At 35.0% G+C, this 13733-nt stretch overlaps 1 protein-coding gene and 1 long non-coding RNA gene across 4 annotated transcripts in view; one reads left to right on the forward strand and one right to left on the reverse strand.

Moving 5' to 3' along the window:
• Positions 1-1345: 1345 nt before the first annotated feature.
• LOC106664124 (A disintegrin and metalloproteinase with thrombospondin motifs adt-2) overlaps positions 1346-13733 on the reverse strand; it is a 33373-nt gene continuing 20985 nt past the window's right edge. For 2 of the 3 annotated variants that reach the window (XM_024227878.1, XM_014389562.2), the window contains exons 7-18: positions 7214-7348; positions 7024-7130; positions 6822-6964; positions 6569-6762; positions 5511-5577; positions 5178-5292; positions 4974-5110; positions 4676-4915; positions 4496-4607; positions 4275-4432; positions 1562-1676; positions 1346-1468 (exon numbers count right to left, since the gene is read on the reverse strand). In XM_024227878.1, the coding sequence (XP_024083646.1) occupies positions 1359-1468; positions 1562-1676; positions 4275-4432; positions 4496-4607; positions 4676-4915; positions 4974-5110; positions 5178-5292; positions 5511-5577; positions 6569-6762; positions 6822-6964; positions 7024-7130; positions 7214-7348 (1633 nt within the window). In that variant the 3' untranslated portion in view covers positions 1346-1358. The other variant, XR_002910482.1, reaches the window with a different exon arrangement.
• LOC106664125 lies at positions 9956-11597 on the forward strand. Its single transcript, XR_001340138.2, has 3 exons — positions 9956-10098; positions 11437-11505; positions 11574-11597. It is a non-coding gene; the product is annotated as an uncharacterized LOC106664125 (long non-coding RNA).

A 13733-nucleotide genomic window follows, 5' to 3' on the forward strand; every position in this document is an offset into this window, starting at 1 on the left:
CTTTTTTCTGATTAGGAAGTGCCCATAGGTTAACAGGGTATGGCCAAAATAAACAGAAATGACCAAGCTATAGGTTTTTTCAACTGTGTAGTTCTCAGGAAGAAATGTCATTAAGTCTTTTAAACTCTCGACTTTGGACTGGCTTCACTCAAAAATCAGATACTTACTTATTCTGTTTCAAAAGCTACATTTTCTTTCTCTGTAGCTTGACTGATTCAATAGGTTTTTCACACCCCTCAACCTTCAAGAAGAAAACTGCCATTAAGTCTTATAAACTTAAGTCTTAAGGGTTTCACTCAAGAATCAAGCATTTGGTATTTCCGTCTCAACTCTACCATTTTCTTTCTCAGCAGTATGGCTGTTTTGGAGGATGGCATTAGGCACAGGTGTCAATTCACACAATGAAAGAAGTCTGCAACTTGCCTCACCTTGCTTATACATGGGGAAAGTCAAATTGCATGATAGGCCAAGACAGTGAATATAGTTAGTTAGTTCCTAATGACCAGAAACAACCAATCTGTTAGCTTTTACACATGACCTCAAGAAGAAAACTGTTATTAAGTCTTCCAAACTTAAGTCTTAAGGGCTTCACTGAAAAAACAAGTATTTGGTCATTCTGCCCCTAAAGTTCTTCTTTCTCTGTAACTCGATAATTTCTGATCATTTTGGACTTCCTCACTGTTTTGGTCATCATGTGTTTCTGCATTTTCCCAACTTACAGTCATGGGTATTTAGCACCATTGGCAAAATTCGTTTAAATTGAAGTATTTTTCTACTTATATCCCTGACTCTATCTGACTCTAGTAATGACAGTCCAAACAAGCACCAGGATGATCAGCAATGACTAAATTTACATCACTCCATAGACCTCAAAAAAAAAAATCGATTTCCTTTAATTATTATAGTTCTGATCACTCTGTCACTCAATGTGTCAAATGTGTCCATTGTTTTAAATTATGTTATAATTTGTAGCTTGGATTTTTTAAAAATTATTTTGAGTGCTTTCGTTGAGATTTGCTATTTTGATTGGATGGCATTGGACACAGGTAAAATATCAATGAAAGAAGTCCTGTGCTCTGCCTTTCCCAGCTTATAATGGGAGAGAGAGAGAGAAAGAAAGAAAGGAAGTTAACTGGTGGTCAGCAGTTTGAGTGGAGATGTCGAGCTACCTAGGTTAATTTTTTTTTTTATAATTGGCAATACCAGCTACATTTCATTCTGTATGTATTTCTTATATTTTATTTTATTTAATGCTTGCCCTCTAGCCCCTGGCTTGCTAGCAATTTATAAAGTTGAAAACTGATATGATCCTTAGGATATTAAAAAAAAAAAGACTTGATGGAATTACATTTTTATTATCAAGACAAATCATTTATTTCATTTTTATAAGTTAATTCAAGTTCTTCTACATGGATAGGATGACTAAAATTTATAGGCCCAGGGCAGTGCATTTGCTTTTCTTCTGAACCTAAAAGTAAAAAAAATAGGGTTTTCTTAATAAAATATTAAGTAAGTTATATAGTAAGCTGTCATAACAAAAAAATCAAATTCAATTACATACATCTTTGGCTATCGGTTTCATGTGAGACGTTTGGAATTCCACGTTTGTACCGGCTTCGAAGAACCGGCAGATTACGTAGGGCTTCGTACACTGGGCTCCCATCCGATCCAAAATGCTATTAGAACAAATTTCAATAATGTTGATTTGTAATTGGTGAAATAATGCTGTAAAGACTATATATATACACATATAGACTATGGACAGGACATAAATAACACTGAATAGAAGCCCGTTCCAAGTAGTCACAACGATCCTAACTGTGTGGGGCATGCATAGAAACAAAACTGTCACCTATTAGTGGCATATAAGGAAAAACTTCTTGTTGCAAAACATCTTCAATGTATCACTCAGCTGTCAGGGAACCCTAGGTAAAGATCAAGTTTGTGCGACCTTCTGTAGAAATGCCTGCTCAAACCATCAATACCACCACTTCCGTACCTTTTCCAATGTGAAAATGTTGTAGGGATATGTTGTTTTCCTGTTCTTCTCCAAACCCTCTGTCAGCTGTCAGAAGACCTCAAACAAAGCCTTGTATAATCCAAAAACAAGATTTCAGTTCAATCTTGCTCAGACCAATTGTGATATTCTGCAAAACTTAATCGAGCTGTTCTGTGTCTTGTTAGAAGTTCTGGACCAGTGGCAGGCTATCTCGCATGTAATCCAGCTTCTGAAAGTCTTTGCCTTACGAGCATAAACTTAACATTTCTAACTTGTTGAAGTCGTTGCTTGATCTCAACAGCAGCAGAATGTCGATTACAAAGTACATTTGAAACAATGAAACGATTATCTTTCAGAGATGTGACATGATGGCGACCTGATCCATGCCTTCTTGAGTAACCTCCAGTGTCTTGGTAATGATGGAAGACCCTTCAGACGGTTGTTCTGGGAATGATAAGCCTTGGTTCATATGCTTGTCTTCTTTTATCTTCCAACTATGCTTCGATTCTTGCCGAATCTGTATCGCTTAAAACCATCACTCAAACAAATTAGAAACTTAAAAATGGTACAACTTAAAAGATCAAACCACCGAAACATCAGTGATTTGCCTCACCCTGCTTATATCCCTGACCTACCAGTCATAATCACGAAAGGTCAAAACATGTGATTGGCCAAGTCAGTGAGGATAGGAAGTCAAAAATGATTGGAAACAGCCAAGCTGTAGGTTTTTCACACCACCAACCTTCATTACCAACCATTCTAAACTTAAGTCTTAAGGGTTCACTCAAGAATCAAGCATTTGGCATAAGTCCAACTCTACCATATTCTTTCTCAGTAGCATAGCTGTTTTGGTGGATGGCATTAGGCACAGGTGTAATTCACAAAATGAAGGAGTCAGCAACTTGCCTCACCTTGCTTATAACCCTGACCAACCGCTTATAATGGGGAAAGGTCTTCCTCTCTCTAAGGGGTGCATGCCAGGTCAAGACAGTGAGCATAGCAAGTCCCGAACCCTACCTCCTAACCCTACCCCACATGCTCACTCCAGAGAACTCGACATTCCTCGGGGCACGGTTAAAGCACCACTTCCTGTCATGCTAATAAATTACATTCATTCTAATAAGTTAACGTAAACACCAAACCCAATTAAAAAACATAGATGTCATTCACTTCCACAAAATACTCGATATTCATCAGGGGCAGAATTAAAAAGTCGTGAGATTTCCTCCTATGATCTGCAAGATGGTAAACCTATTCTTGATAATTACTGGACAAAAATCAGCAAGGATAGGTAGACCAACATAATAGTAACTATCAAACTATTGGATTAAAAAACCTTTCTTTCATGCCAATAAATGACATTCATTCCAATTAATTATCATAAACACAACACAAACATTATATACATTTAAAAGTCCCTATGACCCTGAGGTATTGGTACAGCGATCTGTGCTCATTACCATACTCCAAGACAATGCACAGGTTTGACAATGTACTAAAATATTGCTTATCAAGTCTTCTAAAATTGAAAATGTGCTCGACTCTTATTTTATTCTTGAAAAACAGGCTTTCTGGCGCCCATGAATTATTTTTGTGTAAGTCAATATGTTTTTCCCCTTTTGACCCGTTCGTTGAGGACCAGAGGCCAACAACTTTCTTAACCTGATACAGTTTGGTAGGGTTATTTCCATTTTTATGAGCCCAGCAGTTTTTCCTTTGAAGAAGCAGACAGGGCGACCAATGAAGCCACTGGAAGACCCCATGATGCTTTCCAACCTGTCCTGCGGATTATAACTATTAATTTCAAATACTGCTTATAATTAATCATAATAATGCAAGAGTTCTCACAATACTCTCTTACTGAAATAATTAAGTTTAACTCTGCATTTTTGAGTTATTGTGGAATTTCACTCGGATTCTGTGCTTTTTATATTATTTTATTTCACATTTTGTTGAGAAGGCCTTTTCCACTTTCTTTGATCTTCTCAGCCAATTTGACAGATTTTTACCCCTACTCCTTCAGTGGAACAGGCCAAAAAGAATAAAACAGTAGTTTATGCTGAACTGGCATTGGGTTAGTTACTGTCTACATTTTCACTCATGGGAAAAAAAATACTACAAAAATGCGTTTTGGCATTGTACCATCTAGTTTGTAACCATTTAGTTCAACAAACCTGTGAGTGAAGACAGACTCTGTAACCCAATGCCGGTTCAGCACTAGTTCACCAACTCGCAGACCAACACCCAGTTCAACACTAATATTAGTAGACCTTACCAGACATTTACCACTGACGCAATATGTTTTTTTAGTTGGATCTCCTTTAGCGCAGTCAGTTCCAAAAGGGAACCAACCTTCTTCGCCGTTTACCAAATAAAAGCGATTTGCGACAGTCTCATCTTGGCAAGCGATGCGGCAAGATCTATCACTCTCGTCTATGTTAAGGAAAACTTTATCGATTACATACTGATTTTTATATTTACAATCTTAAATTATACCATTTGATGGGGAAAGTTGCATTCCAAAACCAGAAAGCCTTCTCACTTTTTGACTGTACTTTGTGCAAACGTTTGTTGCATGTTCTGTAGGGCTTATAATATTTTGGCATGACTAAAAAAGTTTTTAAAAATTTATTTCATAATGTTAATAATGTAATTAAGTTTTTTTTTACATATTACCTTAGTATTTGGCTGACAAATTTGAATACTGGATGTAGTATTGCAATATCGACAAGCCCTTTTTTCGACTAGTTGTAGACCAAGACCTGGTGAGATACAATTAAAATAACATTCGCTTATTGGGGTCCAAACTCCGACCGGAACTTCTCTTCTTTTATCTCGAGAAACAAAGTTAGTATTTGAGCATGTGTTGGAATTGAGAATAAATATTTCTTCAGGGCCCCCGTTGCATTTGAACTCCTGTGATAGACGAAGGCATTAAAATCAAATGGACGATCGGATTTTTAAATAATTTTACCTGACAGACTCCCGATATGCAATACATCGGAGTATGACGCCTGCTCGTTTGACAAGTTGTGCCGTCAGGGAATGCCCACCCTTTGGAATCAAGGCCTGTTTTTCTTTTATGACACCAAACTGTGCAAGCCTCTTCGGCTAAAAAAGATAATTCATATTTTAACTGTGGTAAACATCAATTACATTAAATTAATTAATGACTTACAGTCAGAACTCATTTTCTGAAACCCTGTTCCAGTGAAATCGCTATCGATTTCCCTCGCTCGTAAGCAAATTTCATCCGCAAAAGACTGGATGCTTGATTTAGGTATCATACTGCACTATAAATCCATACCAACTAGATTACATAATAATAGGAAAAATAGGCCATAACACAATATGGTTTAAAAAACACCTAATGCTTGACAGGAATACTTAAAGACTTAATTTTAAAATTTACTCAACTTATCATAAATAACTTCAAGAGATTTATTTCTTACAAACTTGAATAATCCTTTAAAAATATAAAATTAAGTTTGAATAAAGAATAAAATAATACCTGATGTGGTACACAAGTCTTATATTTTTTATCACTTCCTATGCAAGGATCTCCTCCATTTTCAGGCCTGTAAATAATAAAACTTTATTATGATAAATTTGATTGAATAAAATGTGACTTTATGACTATATTAAATAGGGCTGAAGCTAACAATATTGTCTCACAGCACAAGCCTGGGGTATGCCCTCGTTCATGGCTTCATAAAAAAAACTGCTTTATAAAGCTTTAAAAGGCTCACAGGGCGATCACTCTCTCTCTCTCTGTCTGAAGACATGTACGCCTCGCCAGCAGGACCCAAGATTCACGCCATACCAGAGCATATACACAACCACGACAACAAAGACCTGGGGGTCCATGCCGTCCAAAACCTCACCAACCTGGCTGAGCCAAAGTATAAAACTGGCCTGTAATAGATAGCCAGAATGGGGGAGTCAATGTTGGAGTCAGTGAATCATTGTCAGAGAGAGTGAGAGAAAGAGGGAGGAGAGAGAGAGTGAGAGAGAGAGAGAGAGAGAGAGAGAGAGAGAGAGAGAGAGAGAGAGAGAGANGGAACTTTCTACTTTCTAAAGCAAATAAAATATTTTACATGAGAGTGTTAAAAAGAGCAAGCCTTTATAAAGAAAGAGAAAGAGGGAGGAGAGAGAGAGTGAGAGAGAGAGAGAGAGAGAGAGAGAGAGAGAGAGAGAGAGAGAGAGAAAGAAGTTCATCAGTGCTGTTCTGCAAATAGTGTACTCAGTTCAGCAGTGAGATCAGTCACCCAAATCCAGAGTCTGAGTTCAAAGGTAAAGTCCCGATGAGGAGTTCTTCATCGGAAGAACAGCCTCCAGTGATACTCCACCTCCAAGATCTCTGACCAGAATGACAATATTCCTCCCCGACATGAAGACTCTCCACTGAGCAATAAATCTGATTTCTATGCATGGGGCGCCACCCATTAAACTTGAACATTTGTTTTATTAAATAGATATCTCAGGGCACAAGGGGAAACATACTGTTCCCGATGTGTGCATATTGATCAATTGAAATTACAAAAAAAAAAAAAATCAGATGTCCTTTACCTAGGATTGTTGCAAAATCTTGATGCCACCATAACACCTGTACTTCCTCCTGCAAGGTCTCCACCCGAATCATACAAACAACCTGAAGCGCATTCTGAAAAAGGGCCCCATTCACTCCAACCACCTTTCACAACATGACTGGCTGCTTGTTGGGCATTAAGTCCTCGATCGAGGCATCTCCCGCTTCTACACCACTGTAAAAATAAAGTTTTTATCTGTTTAAAAAAAATTAAAAAAGAAGCAAAATGCTCACTTTGCCTAGGCCACATGACGTTCCCTCAAGGGCAGGATGAGAGGTCCATGTGAATCTTTCCCTCATGCAGTGCAAATCTTGGCAGATGTCGCCTATCGGTTGGGTAGATGAATGTCTACTCCCTCTCCCATACTTCAAAATGCCTAAATAATAATAAGAATTTTAAACAACTTTATCCTTTTCGACATCAAACTTGTTTTACATTGTTGGTCTGCATCAAAACGTTCGCCTGGCAACATCCCTTCTCCACCATGGTCCAACTGTACACTATTCAAACTGTGGTCCATTAAACAATGTGACTGTGGAGTCCTAAAACAAATAAATCAAAGTTACAAATATTTAAGCTCAACTTTAATTGTAGCACTCGTATTTTATCAATCAATCTTAAAAACCTTAGAAATTGGTTTAGATAATTTCTACTGCATGAGGACCACTTAATTTTTCCACTTCCCAATGTCGGTGACATCAAGTAACTCCCAGGATCACAGTTGTTGTCGGCAAGAGGACCATCATGCCTCATACCTAAACTAGAAAGAAAATAGTACTTAATAACTATAAACAGTTTACATTTCAATTTGAAACTATTTTTGTTACATCTCAATAAAGATTGAAACGTTGGCACGATAAAGAAAATGTTTTTCTGAAACCTACATCACACCAGACCCCATCTCACGATTTCTGAATAATTATTCTTAATAATCTTAATATTCTTTTCTTAATCTTAATATTCTTTTTTCCATATTTAGGATGGGTCAGGATTGTAAATAGGGCAAGGCAAGAATACTTTTATGCGAATTGTGACAAATTCAGAAAAGTGAAGAATGTGGCATGCAACACGTCTGACAAAGCACAGCGAGCATAAGGAAATTACTAAAATTTTCTACACAGCAAACTTGAACACAAATTAAAATTGGGAGCTGTTAGGTTAAAAACAGAGAAAACTGCTAAAAGTCAAAGGAGTTCAAGTTAGCTATGTAGAAAGAAAAAACTGCCAGGCAACAACTGGACTATTCCTAAATCTTTAAACTTTTAAATATTGAATAAAACTGTAATTTAGACATTAGAACAGTTCAATTTATATATAGACATAAATTAGGCATTTTAAAATAAATCGAACAGAAAAAAAGACTTTCAAGATATACAATCTGCTATTCAGAAATGGGCTAGACAATAAAATTTTTCCCTCTACAATCAGACAATCATTGCACAAAAAAACTTGATTTTTATTTTATTAATATTTTATTTTTGATTGATTTTCTGTCAAATTCACATCTAATAATTGTAGAAGTTCTTGGCAATTTTTCTCCTATTTATTCTTAGTAAAATGCGTAATAATGAGAGAGATTCTTGAAGGATTTTGGATTGATGAACCCATAGTTTGGTTCTTTCCCAATCATTTTGGCCTGTCTATATATATAAAATCAAGTAAATAGAAAAATATTAGAAATAGACAAAAACGAAAAACTGCCATGCATAAGCTGAACTAATCACAGATTTTTGAACTTTTAAATTTTAACAGAAATAAATTACATTTTAATTAAAATTTAAAAGTTCAAAGAATTTAGAGTATTTCAGACATTGCATGGCGGTATTTTTTTTTTTTCTAGCTAATGAAGTCGAATTTTGGATTTTTACCTGTTTTTATTGTTCTTACCAGGGAAATAATGTGATCAATTATATTATAGGGAGGTCAAATGATTGGAAACGACCAAGTTATTATCGCTCTAAAAACTTTCCAATAATTGATCTCACAATTTTCATTTTATCAAAAACAAAAAACACACACAAAAAAAAACACAAGAAGAAGAATTACCAAGAACTTCTGCAATTATCAGTTTTGCAATGAAAAACTGCAAAATAAAATATTAAAAAAATAACCATATAGGCTTTTTATTAAGTTAAGTATAGAACATCTGATTTTAAAAGCAAATTTTTGTTACCTAGCCAATTTATGAATATTAGATTTTTTTCTTGTATCTTGTTAATTTTTTTCCCTATTTGATTTGTAATTAAAGGTCTAATTTGTCAATCATAAATTTGATTGTTGATGGTTTTTTCTTTCTACAAAGCTAATGCAAACTCTAATTTTGCACTTTCAGCTGTTTTATTTGTTTGTTATAGAATTTCCAATCTGTCAATTATAAGTTGAATAGATTTTATGTTTAAATAACAGTTCTATTCAAAATTTAAAAGTTCAAAGAGTTGGGAACATTACAGCCATTGCTTGACGGTTTTTTCTTGCCATAAAGCTAACACGAACTCGAACTCTAATTTTACACTTTTTGCTGTTTTATTTGTTTGTTATAGAATGTCCAATTTGGCAATTATGTGTTGCATAGATTTTATGTTTAAATTACAGTTCTATTCAAAATTTAAAAGTTCAAAGAGTTGGGAATAATCCAGTCATTGCATGATGTTTTTTTTTACAAAGCTAACGTGAACTCTAATTTTTTACTTTCAGCTGTTTTATTTGTTTGTTATAGAATGTCAAACTTGTCAATTATAATTTGAATAGATTTTATGTTTAAATAACATTTCTATTCAAAATGTAAAAGTTCAAAGAGTTAGGAATAATACAGCCATTGCATGACGGTTTTTTCTTGCTACAAAGCTAACGCGAACTCGAACTCCAATTTTTCACTTTCTGCTGTTTTATTTGTGTGTTATAGAATGTCTACTTTGGCAATTATAAGTTGCATAGATTTTATGTTTAAATTACAGTTCTATTCAAAATTTAAAAGTTCAAAGAGTTGAGAATAATCCAGTCATTGCATGACGTTTTTTTACAAAGCTAACGTGAACTCTAATTTTTTACTTTCAGCTGTTTTATTTGTTTGTTATAGAATGTCAAACTTTTCAATTATAAGTTGAATAGATTTTATGTTTAAATAACATTTCTATTCAAAATGTAAAAGTTCAAAAAGTTAGGAATAATCCACCATTGAATGACAATTTTTTTTTGTAATCCAACGCCAACTTGAGCTCTCATTTTCTACTTTTAATTGTTTTTCCATTTTTACCAAGGGAATTTAATCGTACAATTATATCTCCGTAACTAATTATAATTTAAATAATTTATTGGTATATTGTGAAACATTCCGTATCAATTAGTTGATAAGGTCAATAGGGTTTTGAAGATAACCAGCGTTGCAACCTTCGCCTGGGAGGAGGCGTTCGGCAATCGGCTAGCGTCTGTTGTCATTTGGAATGGAAACGAGCGAACGTTTCATTTAAATATAGTTTATTAAATCGATTCATCCCACGATCCGGCCACCTCGTAAGTATAAACATTTCTCTTTTATATAATTATTTATTTACAGACAAAACTGCTGAAACGCATGTATTTATTTACGTTTAATTCCATGCTAAGGTGAAAAAGATTAGGGCTAAATACGTTTTTACGACGGTCAACCTTTTAATCACTTTTCCCTCGTCGTGTCACTTTATTGAGTTTCATTATCATAATTTATTTAATTTATAATTAGTTTGCTTTTCTCTAAATTCGCCCTAGTTTCACTACCTGATCGTCCAATTTACTCCTAGAACTGCACGAAAGATTTGGTAAATCCATGCCTTCTCTTTCTATCGACTTTCTTGTTTATTTCGTCCACACGTTAAAAATGACCAAATTTAAGGGTTTGTTTTGTTTGTGCATTCAGTCGCCTTATTCCTACTGCATGAAAGTGTGGAAATATAAAACAAAATAAACTACATACAAATTTGAAGCTTACAAAATTAATAGGTTATGGCGTCCTTAGAAACAATTATTTATTATTACTACATGATTTTATGGAACATGGATTGTGTCTGAGTGGTTCAGCATGACTTGGTTCACTCGCAGACCAACTAACACCTACCACCATTTTTGGTTTGTGATGTTTCTTTTTTTTCAAAATCCAAACTTATGGCGTCTTTAGAATCAATTATTGATTAATAATACGTGATTTTACGTTATACATACTCATGTAAAGTATGTTTTGGCTTTATGGTTATCTTCACTCGGTGGGTCTCAGGGTTTCAACATGAGCTAGTTCACTCACAGACCATCAACATTAATATTTTTTTTTTGTGATGTTTCTTTTTTCAACCTTATGGCGTCCTCAGAAACCATTATTTATTATTAATATTCAATTTTATGTTATACATACTCATGTAAAGCATGTTTTGGAATGGTTTATGGTTATCTTTACTCGGTGGGTCTCAGCATTTCAATATGAGTTAATTTACTCACAGATAATCAACACCACCATTTTTATTTTGTGATTCGTTTTTTCAAGCTTATGGTATCCTCAGAAACCATTATTCATTATTAATACACGATTTTATTTTATACATACTCATGTAAAGCATGTTTTGGCATGATTTATGGTTATCTTCACTCGGTAGGTCTCAGAGTTTAACATGAGTTACTTCACTCACAGACCATCAACACCACCATTTTTGTATGTGAAGATTCTTTTTTTTCAAGTTTACAGCATCCTCAGAAACCATTATAATCATACATGATTTTACATTATACATAATCATGTAAAGCATGTTTTGGCATGATTTATGGTTATCTTCGCTAGTTGTGTGCGACTCAGCTTCAATAACCTTTTTTTTTTTTTTACTTCAGATTCTTTGGAAATAGGCCCTTGGTTCCAGTTCATCGCAGCAGCCTTTAAATTAAAACAGCATCAAAATTGTGTGTATTGAATTAATTTAATATTTAATTTGTTGCTGATATGATCCTGATTTACGTTTTTATTCCAGGAAATCAAGATGGAGCCAACAAAAGAGAAAACGTTAAATTTAGACACAGATACGTGGGAAGGACTGATAAACTCATACATTCTCTGGGCAGCGCAAGAGCCCATGGACTTCTTAAAAACAATTCTGCTTCTCCTGTCCCCGCTTCTTGTCATATCGCTCATTCTGTCATGGCGTTTGACAAGAATATTGAACGTTCAAAAGAAGGAAAATACCAAAAAGAACAAAAAGGGGTCAAACGTGTCCAAATTGAGAAAGAATAAATAAAAAAAAGCCAAAAAGCTAATAATCGATGTTTGGTGTAATACTGAATAATTCCAAAAATTCCAATCAGTCAAAAGGTCGGAATTTTCGTTTCCCTGACATTCGTACACTTAAATGATTGTCAGATTTCTTCAAAATTTTGTATTGCTTTATTTAAATTGTGTTCAAAAGTGACATTGGGCTAGTGAACGTATTTGATAATGAGTACATTCATTCCATCCCATTCCATTGTTTATTAGTTGTTTTTTTTAAAGTATAATAAAGTAGATTTGTAATGTTTGAAAAATGTTTTCTTTTTGAATTATTTATAAAATTATTTTGATGTTAATGCCCTTTGTTCTGTGATGCATAGCTTTGTTTGATGCCACGAGCTTTAAACATATAAATGTACTGAATTAAGTAAATAACAAACTTTTAATGTAAACTTTTTAAGATATTAAAGTCATTTAAATACTAATCTTAATTATTTAAACCATTGTACATTTTAGTAATTGTAGGGGATCACAGTGGTTGAGTGGTTAGGGTATGCGACTCGAACTATCAGAATGTTCTGATTTAAAACTGTTCCATTGGCTGGTCCAAATTTCACTCCATGAAATTGATGGTTCAGCTATGGCCAAAAAAGGAAGACCTCTGGCTTATTTGTGTTCCTTTCTTCTAGCCAGAAAAAAATTCTCATGAAGTGTAAGTTTAATTTATTAAAACCCGACCAATTCCTATTCTGCATTGTGTTCGATCTCTGTCAGCTCATTTTTTTACAGGCTCATCCACTTGCTAGTTTTTCCAGAAAGTTTGTCCAGAAACCCAGCTGTGCACTTTTTATGTAATTCTAGCGTTATTATTTTAATCTTATTTTAATCTTATATCTAGCGTTAGCAAATTATTCCTCTGCCTCCTACAACAAAAGACTCCTTGAAAATCTATGGTTCTCCCTTAATCTCTCATGTATTCCATTTAATCCCACACATCACACTGCTTCTGTATCCACCTGGCTTGATCTTATGGTTGTGGATTCCGCCGATAAAGTTCTATCCTCCTCCCAACACCCTATCCCCTTTCTCTCCTCCCACGACTTGATCCAAATCACATATAATATTCCTACCCCACGTCCCGCACCCAAAACCATAAGGTTCCGTCAACTTAATACCCTTTCTTTCGAGGTTTTGAGGCCGGATCTGGAATCGATCGAATGGGCCAACGTTTATCTTGGCTCATCCATCGATTCCATGGTCGGCTTCCTGACCTCCAATCTCCTCAATATCCTTAACAAACATGCCCCCCTAAAATCCCACACTATCCGTCGTCCTCCTTCTCCTTGGTTAAACGACGAAATTAGAGCCCTAATTAAAAGACGGGAAGCTGCAAGAAGGCGCTTTCGTCGAACCAAACTTCCTGAAGACCACTCTTCCTTCCGAGCCCTTCGCAATAAAACCCAATCCTATATCCGTCGGGCCAAAGCCCTTCATTACCAAGAGGCACTCTCCACTACTCCTGATCCTCGAGCAAAATGGAAGCTCCTTCGTAACATTGGCTTATGTCGTCCACCCAACTCACCATCTTCNACCTCACGATAACATTTATTATTTTTGTCTTTGTTTAATATACCTCGTAATTTTCTCTTCTGGCCCGCCTTACTGGCATACATTGTGCCTCGATTTCTATCTATCTTTTTTTTTCCTTTTTTTTTAAATTATGTGACTTCACAGAAGGTTATTATATTTTGTCTCATGTAAATTATTCTAAGGGGACACCAGTCCCAGAATAAAGTTATTTTTCTTCTTCTTCTTCTTCTTCTTATTAGTTTGCTTTAGCAAGAACTGGTTTTGAATACTGTGACATGTTGATGCATTTGCACTCCAGTTATACCATGTGGATCTGTTGGACTTAGAAGCAGGCTCT

The sequence above is a fragment of the Cimex lectularius genome, unplaced genomic scaffold (assembly GCF_000648675.2).
Source record: "Cimex lectularius strain Harlan isolate CLEC.00 unplaced genomic scaffold, Clec_2.1 scaffold270, whole genome shotgun sequence".
NCBI classification, from domain to species: domain Eukaryota; kingdom Metazoa; phylum Arthropoda; class Insecta; order Hemiptera; family Cimicidae; genus Cimex; species Cimex lectularius.